This window comes from Capra hircus, chromosome 10 (genome assembly GCF_001704415.2).
Source record: "Capra hircus breed San Clemente chromosome 10, ASM170441v1, whole genome shotgun sequence".
In the NCBI taxonomy this organism is placed as follows: Eukaryota; Metazoa; Chordata; class Mammalia; order Artiodactyla; family Bovidae; genus Capra; species Capra hircus.
Window position 1 is genome coordinate 80,046,563 of NC_030817.1, and position 13,384 is coordinate 80,059,946.

The 13,384-nt window shown below is 54.9% G+C and overlaps 2 protein-coding genes across 9 annotated transcripts; one reads left to right on the forward strand and one right to left on the reverse strand.

Moving 5' to 3' along the window:
- On the forward strand, positions 1,665 to 5,924 carry THTPA (thiamine triphosphatase). 4 transcript variants are annotated; one of them, XM_005685236.3, is made up of 3 exons: positions 1,672 to 2,027; positions 2,411 to 2,962; positions 4,071 to 5,924. In XM_005685236.3, the coding sequence occupies exons 2-3, from the start codon at positions 2,416 to 2,418 to the stop codon at positions 4,181 to 4,183; spliced, it is 660 nt and encodes a 219-aa protein (XP_005685293.2). In that variant the 5' UTR covers positions 1,672 to 2,027; positions 2,411 to 2,415; the 3' UTR covers positions 4,184 to 5,924. The 4 variants fall into 4 exon arrangements, with proteins under 4 accessions (XP_013822320.1, XP_005685293.2, XP_013822318.1 ...); XM_013966865.2 differs by lacking the exon at positions 1,672 to 2,027 and adding an exon at positions 2,084 to 2,332; XM_013966866.2 differs by lacking the exon at positions 4,071 to 5,924 and having other exon boundaries at positions 1,665 to 2,027; positions 2,411 to 4,064.
- Positions 4,861 to 13,378, reverse strand: AP1G2 (adaptor related protein complex 1 gamma 2 subunit). Of its 5 annotated transcripts, XM_005685238.3 has the most exons (22): positions 13,131 to 13,239; positions 12,552 to 12,756; positions 12,017 to 12,141; positions 11,734 to 11,875; positions 11,517 to 11,613; positions 11,273 to 11,349; positions 11,060 to 11,155; positions 10,579 to 10,659; positions 10,196 to 10,294; positions 9,970 to 10,025; positions 9,686 to 9,799; positions 9,378 to 9,518; positions 9,239 to 9,293; positions 9,036 to 9,158; positions 7,613 to 7,702; positions 7,398 to 7,525; positions 7,029 to 7,133; positions 6,615 to 6,738; positions 6,400 to 6,535; positions 5,562 to 5,725; positions 5,237 to 5,335; positions 4,861 to 5,149 (listed from the first exon to the last, which is right to left on the reverse strand). In XM_005685238.3, exons 2-22 carry the CDS (start codon positions 12,753 to 12,755, stop codon positions 5,048 to 5,050), a joined length of 2,358 nt encoding a protein of 785 aa, XP_005685295.1. In that variant the 5' UTR covers position 12,756; positions 13,131 to 13,239; the 3' UTR covers positions 4,861 to 5,047. The 5 variants fall into 5 exon arrangements, with proteins under 5 accessions (XP_005685295.1, XP_017910096.1, XP_017910097.1 ...); XM_018054607.1 differs by having other exon boundaries at positions 7,398 to 7,702; XM_018054608.1 differs by having other exon boundaries at positions 4,861 to 5,335; positions 7,398 to 7,702; positions 13,131 to 13,242.

Consider the following 13,384-nt stretch of genomic DNA (forward strand, 5'->3'; position numbering starts at 1 on the left):
GGCAGATTCTTTACCCTGGCACCAGAAACCAGGGCACAAACAATTCACCGGCTCAAGGGCACATGGCCAGTAAATGACCCAGCCAGGATTCAAATCCTGATGCTCAGACTCCAGAGCCCATACTAACTGCTACAGCCTACTTCTATTAATAGAAGGAAAAAAAAAATCCTAGAGTTCACAGGACAAAAGGATGGAGAAAGAAACTAACATTTTGAATTCTAGGATGTGACAGTTTGTCACTGAATCCTCATACTTATCTGTGAGGCAGTCCACATTTTACTAAAGACAAAACAGATTTCAGGAGGTGGAGTAGCTTTCCCAACACCAAACACCAATGAAATGAAGACTGGAGTTGACTCCAGGTGTGACTGACTTTGGAGTCTAATCTTTCTTTCTCTTTAAACTGCTGCCTCTGCCCTACTGGATTTGGACCCTATAACTCAAAGAAGAGATTAAGTCTACTTTCTTTGAGCAACAAAACTTAAAAGCAAAGGACAGATGAAAAGCAGGCCAATTAAAGGAGTTAGGGGCTGGGGTCCCTCTCTTCCCTGCACACTGGTTCCTGTCATCGGGTTGGGGGGGATGCAGATAAACATTCAAAACATGCCAGGTTCAAGATGCCATGTCTGTAAACCAGTGTCCTCTCCATGGTACCTCCCATGAGTCACGTGTTTCCAAAAACATGCTGGGGAAAGGATAAGTGTGAAGAACCTAGCCCTTCTCACCCATCATAGGAGGGAAGCCAGGAGTTGACAAGAACCACTGTTTCTCAGTAAGCTACCTTACCCCAAAAACCAGACATACAGTAGATGCCTCCAGGTAATCATAATCCTGGGAGGGAGTAAGGAGAAGCAGCCTTCTCAATTTTGCCTCCCAAAGCAGTCAAAGGGCCATTCTCATGTCTTCCTATATCTTAAATGAACGCAATATTTCTCCTGTTCCTGATAAAGCCTGCACAGGGGCCGCAGGAAACAGACAAACTCCTCAGTGTGGCATGTAAAGCCTTTCCCAGTCTGCTCAGCGGCACTTCCAGCTTTGTCTCTTTTCCCTTAAACTCTGGCCAGGTGCTCTCCAGCTTCTGGGTCTTTGCTCATGCTGTTTCTCTGTCTCCAGTCGTTGAAATCCCATCACGTCTTTAGTTTTCATCCAAAATGTCATTTCCTCCTCTTACAGAAAGTCGTCGGGGGAGGGGGCTTCCCTGGTGACCTAGTAGTTAGAATTCTGGCTTTCACTGTGGGAGGCTGGTGTTCAATTCCTGGCCAGGAACTGAGATCCCTCAAGCTGCACACACACAAAAACAACTCTCCCATCCGCCGTTATCCTGAACATTCTTGGGGATGTTTTAACTACCCTTTAAAACTCCAGAGTCTAGAGTAACTAGACTGGTCTTAACTTTTTTCTTCCCCCAGCTCATTGCCATTGGCCTGCATTTAATGGGCCACCACAATAGTCAATAAAGTATCTGCTGGACAGGGTCTGAGTGAGTGGCTTGTATTCCAGGCCCATCTGCCAACGAAGTGAGAGGGTTGAAGGCGGAAATGGGGTCTGAGTGCCTTTTCCATCCGACTTAACTTTAGATAAGACTCCCACAGGCGTCAATCGCGGCTTTCCTGTCACCATAGCGACGAGTGGGGCAAGAGAACAAAATTTCCCTTCGGAACTACACCTCCCATCATGCACCCGGGTTCCAGGGTGCCGGGCTCAGCCTGCGGCCTGAGACCCGGGCCGCCCCTCGGGAGCTGGGAGGGGTCTGGAATGAGGAGCAGAGCGGAGGGGGCCATCCTTACTCTTGGCCCACCGCGGAAGTTGCGGCCCCTCATAACTTAGCAGGCTTCTCGGCCCAAGCCTGCCCTCGGCATCGCTACATCGGGCCTAATATGGCCGCTTGTGCCGGGGCCTCTCCCTTGCGCAGAGAACCGGGCCGAGGTCCGGAACCAGGGACTGCTTCCGGCATTCCTCGCGGGCGTGGCGTGGGCTTCCTTCCCCTTACTCCAGGTCCCGCGAGAGGGAGACCCTTGGGCTTTCAGGTGAGACCCGAGGCTCCGCGGGTAGGTGCTCTAGGGGGATCGGGCGGGGTCATCTCCCGCAGTGAGTAGCCGTACTCCCGGGGTAGCATATGTCGAGGGAGGGGCGTTGAAAGGACACCCGCTACACGGCTTGCTTTCTAGAGAGCCCTTTGGATTTCCCAGGGAATCCTTTGGATTTAGGACATCAGCAGCAGAAGGGATCTAACTGGAGACCTGTGCCTGTTGCTGAGCCGTTAAAAACATGAGACAGACAGGGCCATCCATCACAGGAGGAGGAAGGACCCCCGACAGACAACCCTGCGACGGTGTGTGCCCCTCACAAGTTCTTCCGGGGGGAGGGATCTTCGGGAGCTCATCAGTGTTTGTTGATTGACTGATTGCAGGTAGCATGGCCCAGGGCCTGATTGAAGTGGAGCGAAAGTTCGTTCCCGGGCCCGGCACAGAGGAGCGGCTGCAGGAGTTGGGGGGTACCCTGGAGCACCGAGTCACTTTCCGAGACAGCTACTATGACACCCCTGAGCTGAGCCTCATGCGAGCTGATTACTGGCTGCGACAGCGAGAAGGCAGTGGATGGGAGCTCAAATGTCCCGGAGCGGCAAGTGTCTCAGGACCCCACACTGAGTACACGGAACTCACAGCTGAGCCTTCAATTGTGGTCCAGCTATGTGAGGTGCTGGGGGCTGTGGTCCCGGGGGCTGGGGGCGTGGCTGCTGTGTTGGGCCCCTTGGGGCTGCAGTTAGTAGCTAGTTTTGTGACGAAGCGCAGTGCCTGGAAACTGGTGCTGTCCGGAGCTGACGGAGAGGAGCGGCTGCTCAGGGTGGACCTGGATACAGCTGACTTTGGCTACGCTGTGGGTGAGGTAGAGGCGCTGGTGGACAAGGAGGCTGAAGTCCCAGCTGCCCTGGAGAAGATCCACCACCTCAGCAGCCTGCTTGGTGAGGGAGACACGCTCTTCTGTACTTCCTTTGTTCTTCTGAGTGTACCCACTGGGCCAATTGTCGGGGGACGTCTCGAGGCTATTTCTTTAAGAGGAATTATTTTAGCAGTTTTCTAGAGGACCCAATTTGCTCAGGGCTCTATCAAATCTGGTTCCTTCTTTTACAGTAGCTGTCTAACCTGCATTGAATCCTTCCATGTATCTCTAATCCTTCCCAGCCATTGGCTCATGTCATTCTCATCCCTCTAGCCACTCCAGGTGTCTTTCGATTCCATTTGTCAGCTCTCTTCTTCAGTCTTTCCATCCATCCTTTCTCCCCCCAACTCCTGTCCTCTGATTTTTATAATGAAATCCTCATTGGTCCTACTGGCTTGAGTAAAAGTCAAGAATGTTGTTCCCATGTGACAGAGAGTGGGGCGAACGTTAGCAGTTTAGTTCTGTTCCCAGGTTAGCTCCCCTGTACAGTTCATCCATGCAAGTACAGGGTCATGCATCCCGCGGGGCCTTACAGCCCTGGAATGTTGTTCTTGCCTCCTCAGCAAACCTACACTGAGTTCCCTCCTATCGGCCCAGCATGCTGCCAGGCACTAACAATCAGACACTGGCTAATTGCGGCTCCACACCACAGAGGCTAGAATTCTCTGCAAATCCCACCTCATTCATGGCTGTAGTTGCTTCTCCTTTCTACACCCCTTGGTTTCTCTCTGTGTGTGCATCTCTGCATGTGCTTCATTACCAAGCTAATGAGCTTTGGCCTGCCTGGAGAGGCTTTAATCTTGACTGGGGGGCAGGAGCAGTAACTGAAATGAGTTACTATTGAGGCACCCTCTGTCTTCCTGGCGCCTGAGTGCCCTTCACCACTTCTCCTTGCCAGAGGAGAGGCTCGTGCTTGGCTTCCTAGGCCCACTTCTGCCTCAAGTGGCCCTCTTCAGCCCCGCTTCCCCAGGCCAATCAGGGAGTAGGCTGGTGGGTTAGCTAAGCTGGTTGGCCGGCGTTCGGAATCCCAGTGCTGCCTTGGAAACAACCTGGGGTCCAGCTGCGTGGGCAGGGAGAGGCACAGTATCTGCGGCTGTCTGGCTCTCTCCTCATTCTCCTTTTGCCTGTAGGTGTGCTGGCGCAGGAGAAGGCACCTGCCAAGCTGATTGTGTACCTGCAGCGCTTCCGGCCCCAGGACTACCAGCGCCTGCTAGAAGTGTACGGCTCCAAAGAGCAGCCTTAGGGGACTGGAAATCTGGACATGACATGGGGCTGAGGAGCTTCATTCCTGGGCTCACCATGCCTCTTCCCTTCTGGCTCCCCTTCCCACAGTGACCCCTCTCACTCCAGCTCTGCCTGTTCCTTCACCCTACCCTCCGCTATCCTTCCTGGAGCCTTCCCTGGCTGCCTCCTCTCCCTCATCCGTCAGATGCAATCTGTGGGCCGCCCCTCTGCCCTGGCCGCTAAGCAGCCTCCATTGATTTCCGCTCGTGTTTATAGGATTTCCACTTAGCCGTGATCAGTAGTTAAGCACAGGAAAATCCCTTGCCACCCCCCTCCCTTGGTCGATGCCATTGATTCTGCCAGCGGCTCCTAAACTGCCTTACAGCTGAGTTAGAGAGGAGGGGAGGCAGCAGGGATTTCCCTGCCCCGGGCTACAGGGAACAGCAGCAGCCTGGGGAAGCTGGTGAGGATTCCTGTTAGAAATCTAGAACTTCTGGTTTGACACTGCCCCTGTGCCTAGAGAGTAGAGTGCCTCCTGTGGAGGTTTAGGGGCACATCTGCTCCCCAGCCAGAACGGGGGTAGAAGGAAAACCTTCCTTTGTTGAAACCAGTTCCAAAGGCTTAGGGCAAGATACCTACTTCCTGTATAAGAAGGCTCCTCCCTGGCTGTTATTCACATACATTTTCTACCTCAAATAATGGCTTTGCCCCCTAGGGCTTTATTGGGCTTTCATCATTTGTGGGGTTCCCCCCACCCCAGTTCTGCAGCAGCAAGGACAGGACCAGAGTGCCACCTGCTGGTCACCCTCAGATATGGATCCAAGTAGCTGGGGCTCCTGATTTGGGGACACAGGAGGATTTCAGGCTCTGAGTGGAGGCGGAGTTACTGCCATGTCTCCACAGGCAAGTTGTTCACCTCAAAGATTTCCTGTACCGACTGGCCAAAGTGGTCGTAGGTGAGGCGCAACTTCAACCGCAAGGGGGCCTAGGAACAGGAGAGCGAAGACCAGGGTAAGCACAGGTGGCTCCTCCCTGCCCTAGGTCTTAGCCTCCAGGGGCTCCTGGAGCTCACCTTGTTAGGATTGAGGATTCTGAGCAGCTGGGTCATCGGAAGGCCACCCTGGGCTGGAACAGTGTCTCCACTGGGGGCCTGTAGCTGCAGCTGGAAACTCTAAACACAGGAGGTTGGACAGAGCACACATAAGGCAGCTGGCTGGCTCAGGCAACCACTCCACACCCAACAGTTTCAAACCCTCTTCCCGCGACTCCCCAGGTGCCTGTCTCTGCAGTCACTCCCTTCTCATCTCACCCTCCCTCCACCCCCAGCACCTCCCCTACTTAGTGGCTTTTTCTCCGGGAGTATCCAGGCTACCTCTGAGTCCTGGTCTTCTACAAACCTTAGGCACAGCCGCCTGGCAGATGAAGTGGGTGACGTCACCCCCTGAGGTGTTGGTGGCAGTGACAGTGATTAACAGCAAAGTAGGGGTTCCAGGGGGTCGAACAAAAGAAAGATTCAGCTGAAGTCCTTCACGCTCAAATACTTTGAGATTTGGGATGGGAGCTACAGTAGGGAGAGAGAAGTGACTCAGTATATGGGCTGAAGATAACAGTTCATTCATTCATGCAAGAAAAATTAAATGAGCACCCACTGGGTGCAGGGAACTGCTCCAGATGCTAGTGATCGAGTGGACAAGAAGATGAGGTCCCCAGTGGAGCTCACAGCTTAGGAGAGAAAAACAATAAACAAGAAAACAATCACAGTCTGTAACTGGTGCTCTGAAGGAAATAACCTGTGGGGGGAACTAACTTAAGTAGGAGAGGGAGGGGAAGTATCTGACATTTTAGCTGAGACTGAAGATGGAGACTGAGCCAGTTATTTTAATGTGCTGGGGAAAAAACATTCCATGTGAAAAGAATATGAACACCAAGGGCTTGAGGTGAGAGGACCTCAGAGTTGAGAGGGGGCCAGTGGAGCAGGTAGTGGGAAAGCCTGTGAGATGGGCAGGGAGGAAGCAGGACCCCGGGCCAGAACTAAGAAACCTGAACAAAGGAAGGCACTGGAGGGTGTCCAGGAGGGAACTGGTATGATCTAATGAATCCTTTTACTAAGATGGGGATGTGATGGTAGCACACAGCAGGGAAGAGGGACTTCGAATCTCAGGCCTCAGCTTAGAAGGGGAAGCACCTATTTCCACTGTCCCTTCTTTAAGACATCTCCCTTTTGCTGAGGCTTACCAGGAGGTAGGGGAGCGCAGGGAAGGTCAAGGAGGTGTATCAAAGTGTCTCCTGGGGTGGGATCCAGAGGGGGAGGGTGCTGGGCATTCTCAGAAGGGCCATCCAGGAGATCTAACAGATCCAAGAGCTTTGAGGCCTGGAGAGGGCAGAAGGGTCAGGGCTAGGTATGGAAGCTGGACCATGCTCTTCCCCCAGGGCTCCCCAGGCCCTCTCACCTGGGTCTCTGTGGGGACAGGGGCTGCTTCCGAAAGCTGGGCTACTTCTTTGCTTTCCTTTGCTTCCTCATCGACCTGAGGGCCACCCCGCTCCACAAGAGGCATCTTTTCCAGGACGGCAGCCCTGACAGGAAGAAGGCAGGTGTACCCCTCTGGGTAGACCCTGGGCTTTTCACAAGAGGTGTGGGAGGAAGGGTAAGAATATGAGAGACCTGGGCTCATGGTGGGTCAGAAATGCCCCTCTGATTTCCTAAGACGGAAGAGTCTTTCTGGCTTTCAGATGAACAAGGAGGGTGGGAAGCCCACTTAGCGTCCATGAACTGTGGGTGGGCACAGGTAAGGCTGTGACCCTGCACCCAGAAAGGGCCATAGGGAGCGAGCTGGGGGTCGGGTCCCACACCGTCAGCGGCGCACCTCAAGTGGTCGTACTTCCGGAAGAGGGCGTTGTACTCCACCGCCCGCTGCTGCAGCTCCACGTCCTGGCAGCTCCCATAGATGGACATCACCTGGCAGATGCGGCTGGGCCACAGGGTGGTCCGTGACTGGGACTGGCCATCTGCCCTGCCCTTCACCTCTAGGATGTGGCAGGGAAGGAAGAGGCCCCCACAGAGCAGGGAGAGACCCACGATACTTGGCTCAAAAGGAAGGACCTAAGGACAGGGGGCTGGGGATGGAGGTGCAGGCCTGGAGGGAAACTCAGAAATGGAGGGCGTGGTGAAGGGAAAGCTCTCGCTGGAGGTACCAAGAAGAGGCTCTGTGGGAGGGGCAGGGACCCGGTCTTACTTGTTGTCCCCATGGAGCCGGGTGCTGAGCTTCATGAGGGCGGTGAGGGCATATCCCCTGGTGGCTGGCAGGGACATCTGGGACTGCAGCACCCTTTCCAGCAGTGCCAACACCTCCTCTTTCTCCACCTTCCGGGGGGCACACAGAGTGATCCTGGGACCGGCCCTGACTCCCCTCACATGTCCCTCCTCAGTGTACCCCAACGCAGGACCCACCTGCAGGGGCTCAGTTTCCTCACAGGTCCCCTCCAGCAGGAGGTCTCCGTATTCCCCAATGCACCAGGCTGCCACCTGCACCAGTGGTTGCTGTGGGGGATGAGAAACATGCTGGGCTGGCATCTGGGTCCTCTCCTCACTTCCAGACCCCGTGACATCCTTTCAGGCAGTGTAGAGATAGTGGAGTTTGCAGGGGTGGGGAAAGGGAAGGGCCTTGGCACAGGGAGCAGTTATGTTAGTTGCAGGCTGTCCTGGCTCCTGGGCTTCCTCTGCCCTCTAGTGGCCAAGTATAAGAACTACATGGCCTAAACAGATCTCATGATCATCATACTAAGTGAAATAAGCCAGAGAAAGACAAACAGTATGACAACATTTCTGTGAGGAATCTAAAAGATAATACAAATGAATCCATACACAAAACAGAAACACTCACAGAAATAGAAAACAAACTTATGGTTACCAATGGGGGGAGGGATGGGAAGGATAAATTAGGAATATGGAGATAAACAGATACAAACTACTATATATAAAATAAATATGCAAGGGTTTACTGTACATTCAATATCTTGTAAAAATCTATAATGGAAAATAATCTTGGGACTTCCCTGTCAGTCCAGTCGTTAAGACTTTGCCTTCCAATGCAGAGGGTATGTGTTTGATTCCTGGTTGGGGAGCTCAGATCCACATACCTCAGGGCCAAAAAAAAAACCAAAAATATAAAACAGAAGGAATATTGTAACAAATTCAATAAATGATCCACATTAGAAAAAAAATAATCTTGTAAGGATCCCTTTGTTGTACGCCTGAAACTAAGTAGTGTAAATCAACTGTTTCAGTTTTTAGAAGTACTGTAGGATAAAACTCAGAAAGAAATAGCAAAAACAAAACAACCCCGCTTACCCCCGCCATGGCCTAAGCACAAGGGGTGCAGTGAGGACGGAGTGAGGGGGTCCTCCCTTGAGGAAGGGGTGGGTGGTTTCTGCCTAGCCTACTAAAGCAACATGGAAAGCAGTATTGGCATATTGGTTATTGGTTGGCATCTGTGAATTCACTCAGCATTCAAGGTAGTAATAAGAACTAATACATGCAAAAAGAGCTTTTATCTATATCCCGTTTCATCAAGACAGCTCTGGGAGGTAGGCAGGGTAGAATGCTGAGTAGACCCGGTATGAAGAAAGTTCAGTGAGTCATCTGTGGTTGCACAGACAGTAACAGAACCAGGACAGAAGTCTGGGTGTTCTAACTATGAGCAGGGCTCTGTCCTTCAGTGACTCTACCAAGTAGAAAGCTGTGAGGATAAAAGAGAGAGAGACAGAGCTGTGACTCTAGGGGAAAAACAGTTGGGAATCTGGTGTATGGAGCAGGGAGACCAGGAAGGGATGAGAGGGGTGGGCAGCCCTGCGCCTGGTGGAAGGAGCAGTACCTGGGAGATGTCCTCAGCCAGGGCGCTGTAGAGGCGGCGCACAGAGTAGGCGTGGAGCTCCTGGGCACCCCCAATCAGCTGGATCAGGTTGGCCACTGCATCATCGCGCACATAGGTGCCTGCCTGGAGGGGTGAATGTGGCTGGGTCAGCGTGGTGAACCCTGCCCGCCCCCACCCAGCTCTCAGCCCAGCCCCTGCCTCACCGTCGTCAGCACACGGAGGATGGTATCTATGTGCCACCGCTTGGTTGGGGCAAACCTAGGGGACATCATGGCTCTTTAGTCCTGGCGATGACCCTCCCTGGATTCCACCCTCTCTGCCTCCTGGGCCCCATCCCCTCACCTCTCTGCTGCCAGTAGGATGCCAGAGGCACAGTCGGGCCGTAGATCAGGGGGGCAGGACTCCAGAAAGCCCTGCAGCTCCTGGGTCATGGCTCGCACGTTGGAGCTATTCACCAGGGCCAGGCTCAGTTCCAGGGCCCGCCTGGAGAAGAAACGTGTGTTTAGACAAGGTCTCCCAGGTCACCCCATGACATTCCTTGGGGCCCCCCTTTCCCAGGCACCTGTCTCCTTAGTCCCCTTTCTCCAGCTGCTGAGCTGGCCTGGGTTTGGGCCCTCTGCTCTTCACTATGGTTCCTCTGCCCTGCTTACCGGCTGAGGGAGGCGTCAGGTTCCCACAGACATTCCACCACGGTGGGCCGGTGCCGCTGCACGGCACTGTGATCAGACTGCACCAGCTTCAGCAAGGACGTCAGCGCCACATATCTGGTCAGAGCACGAGGGTCCTTAGCATACCCTGGCCGTCAGCCCTCTCCCCACCCGTCCTGCCCTGGGTATGGAAATAAGGGGCTGGTGAATCCGGAGATTCTGGAAGAAGGAGGGCAGAGGATCAAGGGCTCAGTGGCACAGCCCTGCCAGACACCTGGGCCTATTACCTAATGTTCCTGTCACTGTTGAGTAGGAAGCGGCCAAGAATGTTGACAGCTAGAACCTATGGGAGGCAGAGGTTGGGAGTCAGGGAAGGAGCAGCCTGCTCATTCAGCAGTGGTGACTGCGTGGCACAAGGTGCCCAGGGCAGGGAGGAGAAACCGGAGCACAGGACCTGTCTGCCCGGCTGGAGTGGGTGGGAGGGGCCCAGGGGAGGGGCCTCGGGGAAGGTACCCTTAGGCCCGCAGCAGAGCGGATGTCCATGATAGTCAACACCGTCTCAAACAGAACCGCATTGCCCGCATTTCGGCTGGTGTCAGTGTTTGTGGCTACCTGCGTGGATGGGAGAGAAGCTCTAAGGGGCTCCACCCTTTCCTCATGTCATCCCTCAAATAGCTTACAAAAGTCTATCCATCCCCTCCACCCCTACCCCCCCAACTATGTGCCAGGGACTACTGCACTGTAACAGACTGTGTCCCTGACCTCAGGAGAGATCACAGTCCAGAAAGAAATGGAGACATGATCATTTGGCCACTGCAGGGGGAGTGGTCATGGGAGGGACGCCCAGGCCAGTGGGATCACAGAGCAACACCCATAACCCAGGCCCCCACCCCCACCTGGGCCAGCAAGTCATTCATGGTCTCACTGCTCTCCTCGTGGTTCCGGCCCAGAATCCGAAGCAGACGAAGTATCTGGACCTGAAATTGGGTTAAATAAAAGTTGGGGGTAAGGGGCTGAGGAGAGAAATCCAACATTGAGAGCACTGTGAGGGGTCTGGCTGGCTCCCAACAGCCTTCTTGCAGTCCCCCCTCCCAGCCTCCTCTGTCCCCTTGGGCCCTGGGAGGGTTCAGAGGTGAGTGAGGCCAGGAGATCTGGGGACAGTCTTTTGAAAAAGAAAAAAAAAAAAAATTGTTACCAAGTTGGATTTTCTAGTTTTCAGGCACTCCCCCTCCCCACACTGGACCTGGGATGACCTGGTGCATGCCACCCTCTTGCCCAAGTTACTGATGAACCAAAGTATTGTCTGGGAGGGGACCACTGCCCATGGGATGCCTAAGCTTTTTGTTCCAGGGATATAGCAGGGAAGGATCAGCCCACCTGCAGGAATGGGTCGCTGACTCCAGACACGCTGTGTTCTATGGAGCATCCTGTCATCACCAGAGTCCGGAGGGTGTGCACCAGCTGGGGTACCACCTGGAGGGAGGGCAGAGCCTGACCTGGGCATTCTTCCTAATCCTCTCTCCCTTCAGCTCCCTCCAACCCCACTGCCCTTCTCCTCCTGGCCCGGGGCCCACCCCTTCACCAGCCCACCTTTCGAAAGTGCTGGAGGGCTGCAGGGCTTCGTTCGCAGAGCTCGGTGATCAGCGTGACAGTGCCCAGCAGGATGCCTGGGTCAGGGTGAGGGAGCCAATGGTGGACAGGGCACAGGGGAGTCTACTGTGTGCGTGTTTGCATGCACGTGCTGCCCTTCACCTGGGAGCTACTGTTCCTGTCCTCGGGCTCCCTTTCCCACAGCCAGAGCTGAGGGAGTGGACAAGGAGCCCCGTGGCCTTACCATGGTGGCGTTCATGAAGCAGCTGGGCACAGGGTGGGAGGAAGATGTCAGAGAGTTCAGGGACCTTCCGGATCATGTGTACTGCAGTCAGAACAGCCTGCAGAGGTCAGAGGGCTCAGAGAGGGCGAGGGTCTGCCAGGATGGAATCCCCCACCTCTATCATGTGGCAGACAGGACAGTTTGTGCAGGAGCAAGAGCCTAGAACCTGCTGTCTCACCTTCTTGCGCACATAGGGGCTGGGCTGCAGGAGCAGCTTCTCCACCTCCAGGGCCAAGTCCCGGCACATCTCAGCAGAGCCCATGGCACTCAGTGTGCACAAGGCTAGGCCTTGGACAGCCTCAATTCCCTGGCTCAGGTCACTGCAGAGTTTGGGGAGGACAGTCAGTCAAGCCTCTGAGAAGTCCAGTCCTCCAGTACCTACAGCAGGCAACCCCCTGGGATTTCCCAGTTCCCCACTCTCCCATCTCCCTGATTCCAAGTGCTTCCCAGAACCCTCTCACTTCTTGATGCTGTTGGTAATGAGCAGGTGGGCATCCTGCCTCTCATCCAGTAGAAGCATGGCCCCCAGGTAGCCCACCCTCTTGTCTGTGAACCTGGGGGAGGCGATCAGTTTCAGGCACTCCATCTACAGGGAAGGGGGCAGACCAGGAAGGGGTAGGGGTGAAACCGGAGGCACTAGCGTGGCTTTTGGTTCTCCTTTACACCAGATTAACCTGTGGGGGCAGCATACCCCAGGACCGCCCCGTTCAACATGAACAGAGGTTTAGGAGATTCAGTTAGTTTCAAGGAAACGGAAGAATGGGAGGAGAAAGGAGGGGCCTTGAATGGCGCTGGCCAGAGAATGAGGGGTTCGGTCCATCTGATGACCAGTTGGGGTGGTAAAGGGCAAGGAGATCTGCGGTACACCCTGTGAGAGCCCAGAAACTCCGCAGAATAAAGAAATCGAGAAACGAGTAAGCGAGCGGGTGGTGTTCGCTACCGTGCCCCACCAGCTTCTCTCATCAAACTCGGACGGGAGGCGTCCACGCCCAGTACCTGTCCAAAGTGGGCGGGGTAGCCTAACATGTGGACGTAGAGCAGTTTGGCCAGCTGGCGGTGGCTGTGCAGAGGGTCCCCATCGCGGAAGGAGGCCCGGATGTGGGCGCACTCTTTCTGGATCACCTCCCGCTCCTGGGCCTGGGTCTTGGCCTCACGAATCTCCTGGATTAGATCCTGAAGCTTCAGCGAGGACGCCACCATCCTGGCGGGCAGAGCCCGGAAACGGAGAGGGCCTTAACCCTCTGGCAGTAAGCATCCGGCCTTTTCTGCACAGGCTTGCAATTAACCAAATTCCCGAGGGCCCGGGTCCCAAGACACGCTAAAACTGATCCCTGTCCCCAAATGCCGCCCGAGACCTCCATTACGCATGCGTCCTCGCCCCACCCCGCACCCGTCGCTACCGAGCCTGCGCTGGAACCCCGCCTATTTCCCCCCCAACGGCGGGTCTCCACCTGGCTTCCCATCCCTAGCTCAGTTATTCCCTTCCTTCTAGAGCCCGGCGCTGCTTCTTTCGCAGAGACCCCCGTCCCCTTCTCAGGCGGTGTCAGCTTCCCCACACCAGGACGCCAGCCTCACCTGGCTTCAGTCTCAACTCCGCTCCTCTCCCCCCAGAGCTTCCTGGTCCTAGCCCCGAGGAAGGTTGGGGCTTGGTCCGATCCTTCTCTGTCCCCGCCCCTATCGCGGGACCCCGCCCCTCCTGGGCCGCCCTGCAGACTGCAGAGCAATCTTGAATCCTCTGACCTTAGGCCTTTCTGATTTGGAGTATAAGGGAAGGATCTTATTAACTACTTCGGGGCGGCGAGACTGTCTATCAGGCCTGGGACTTCGCA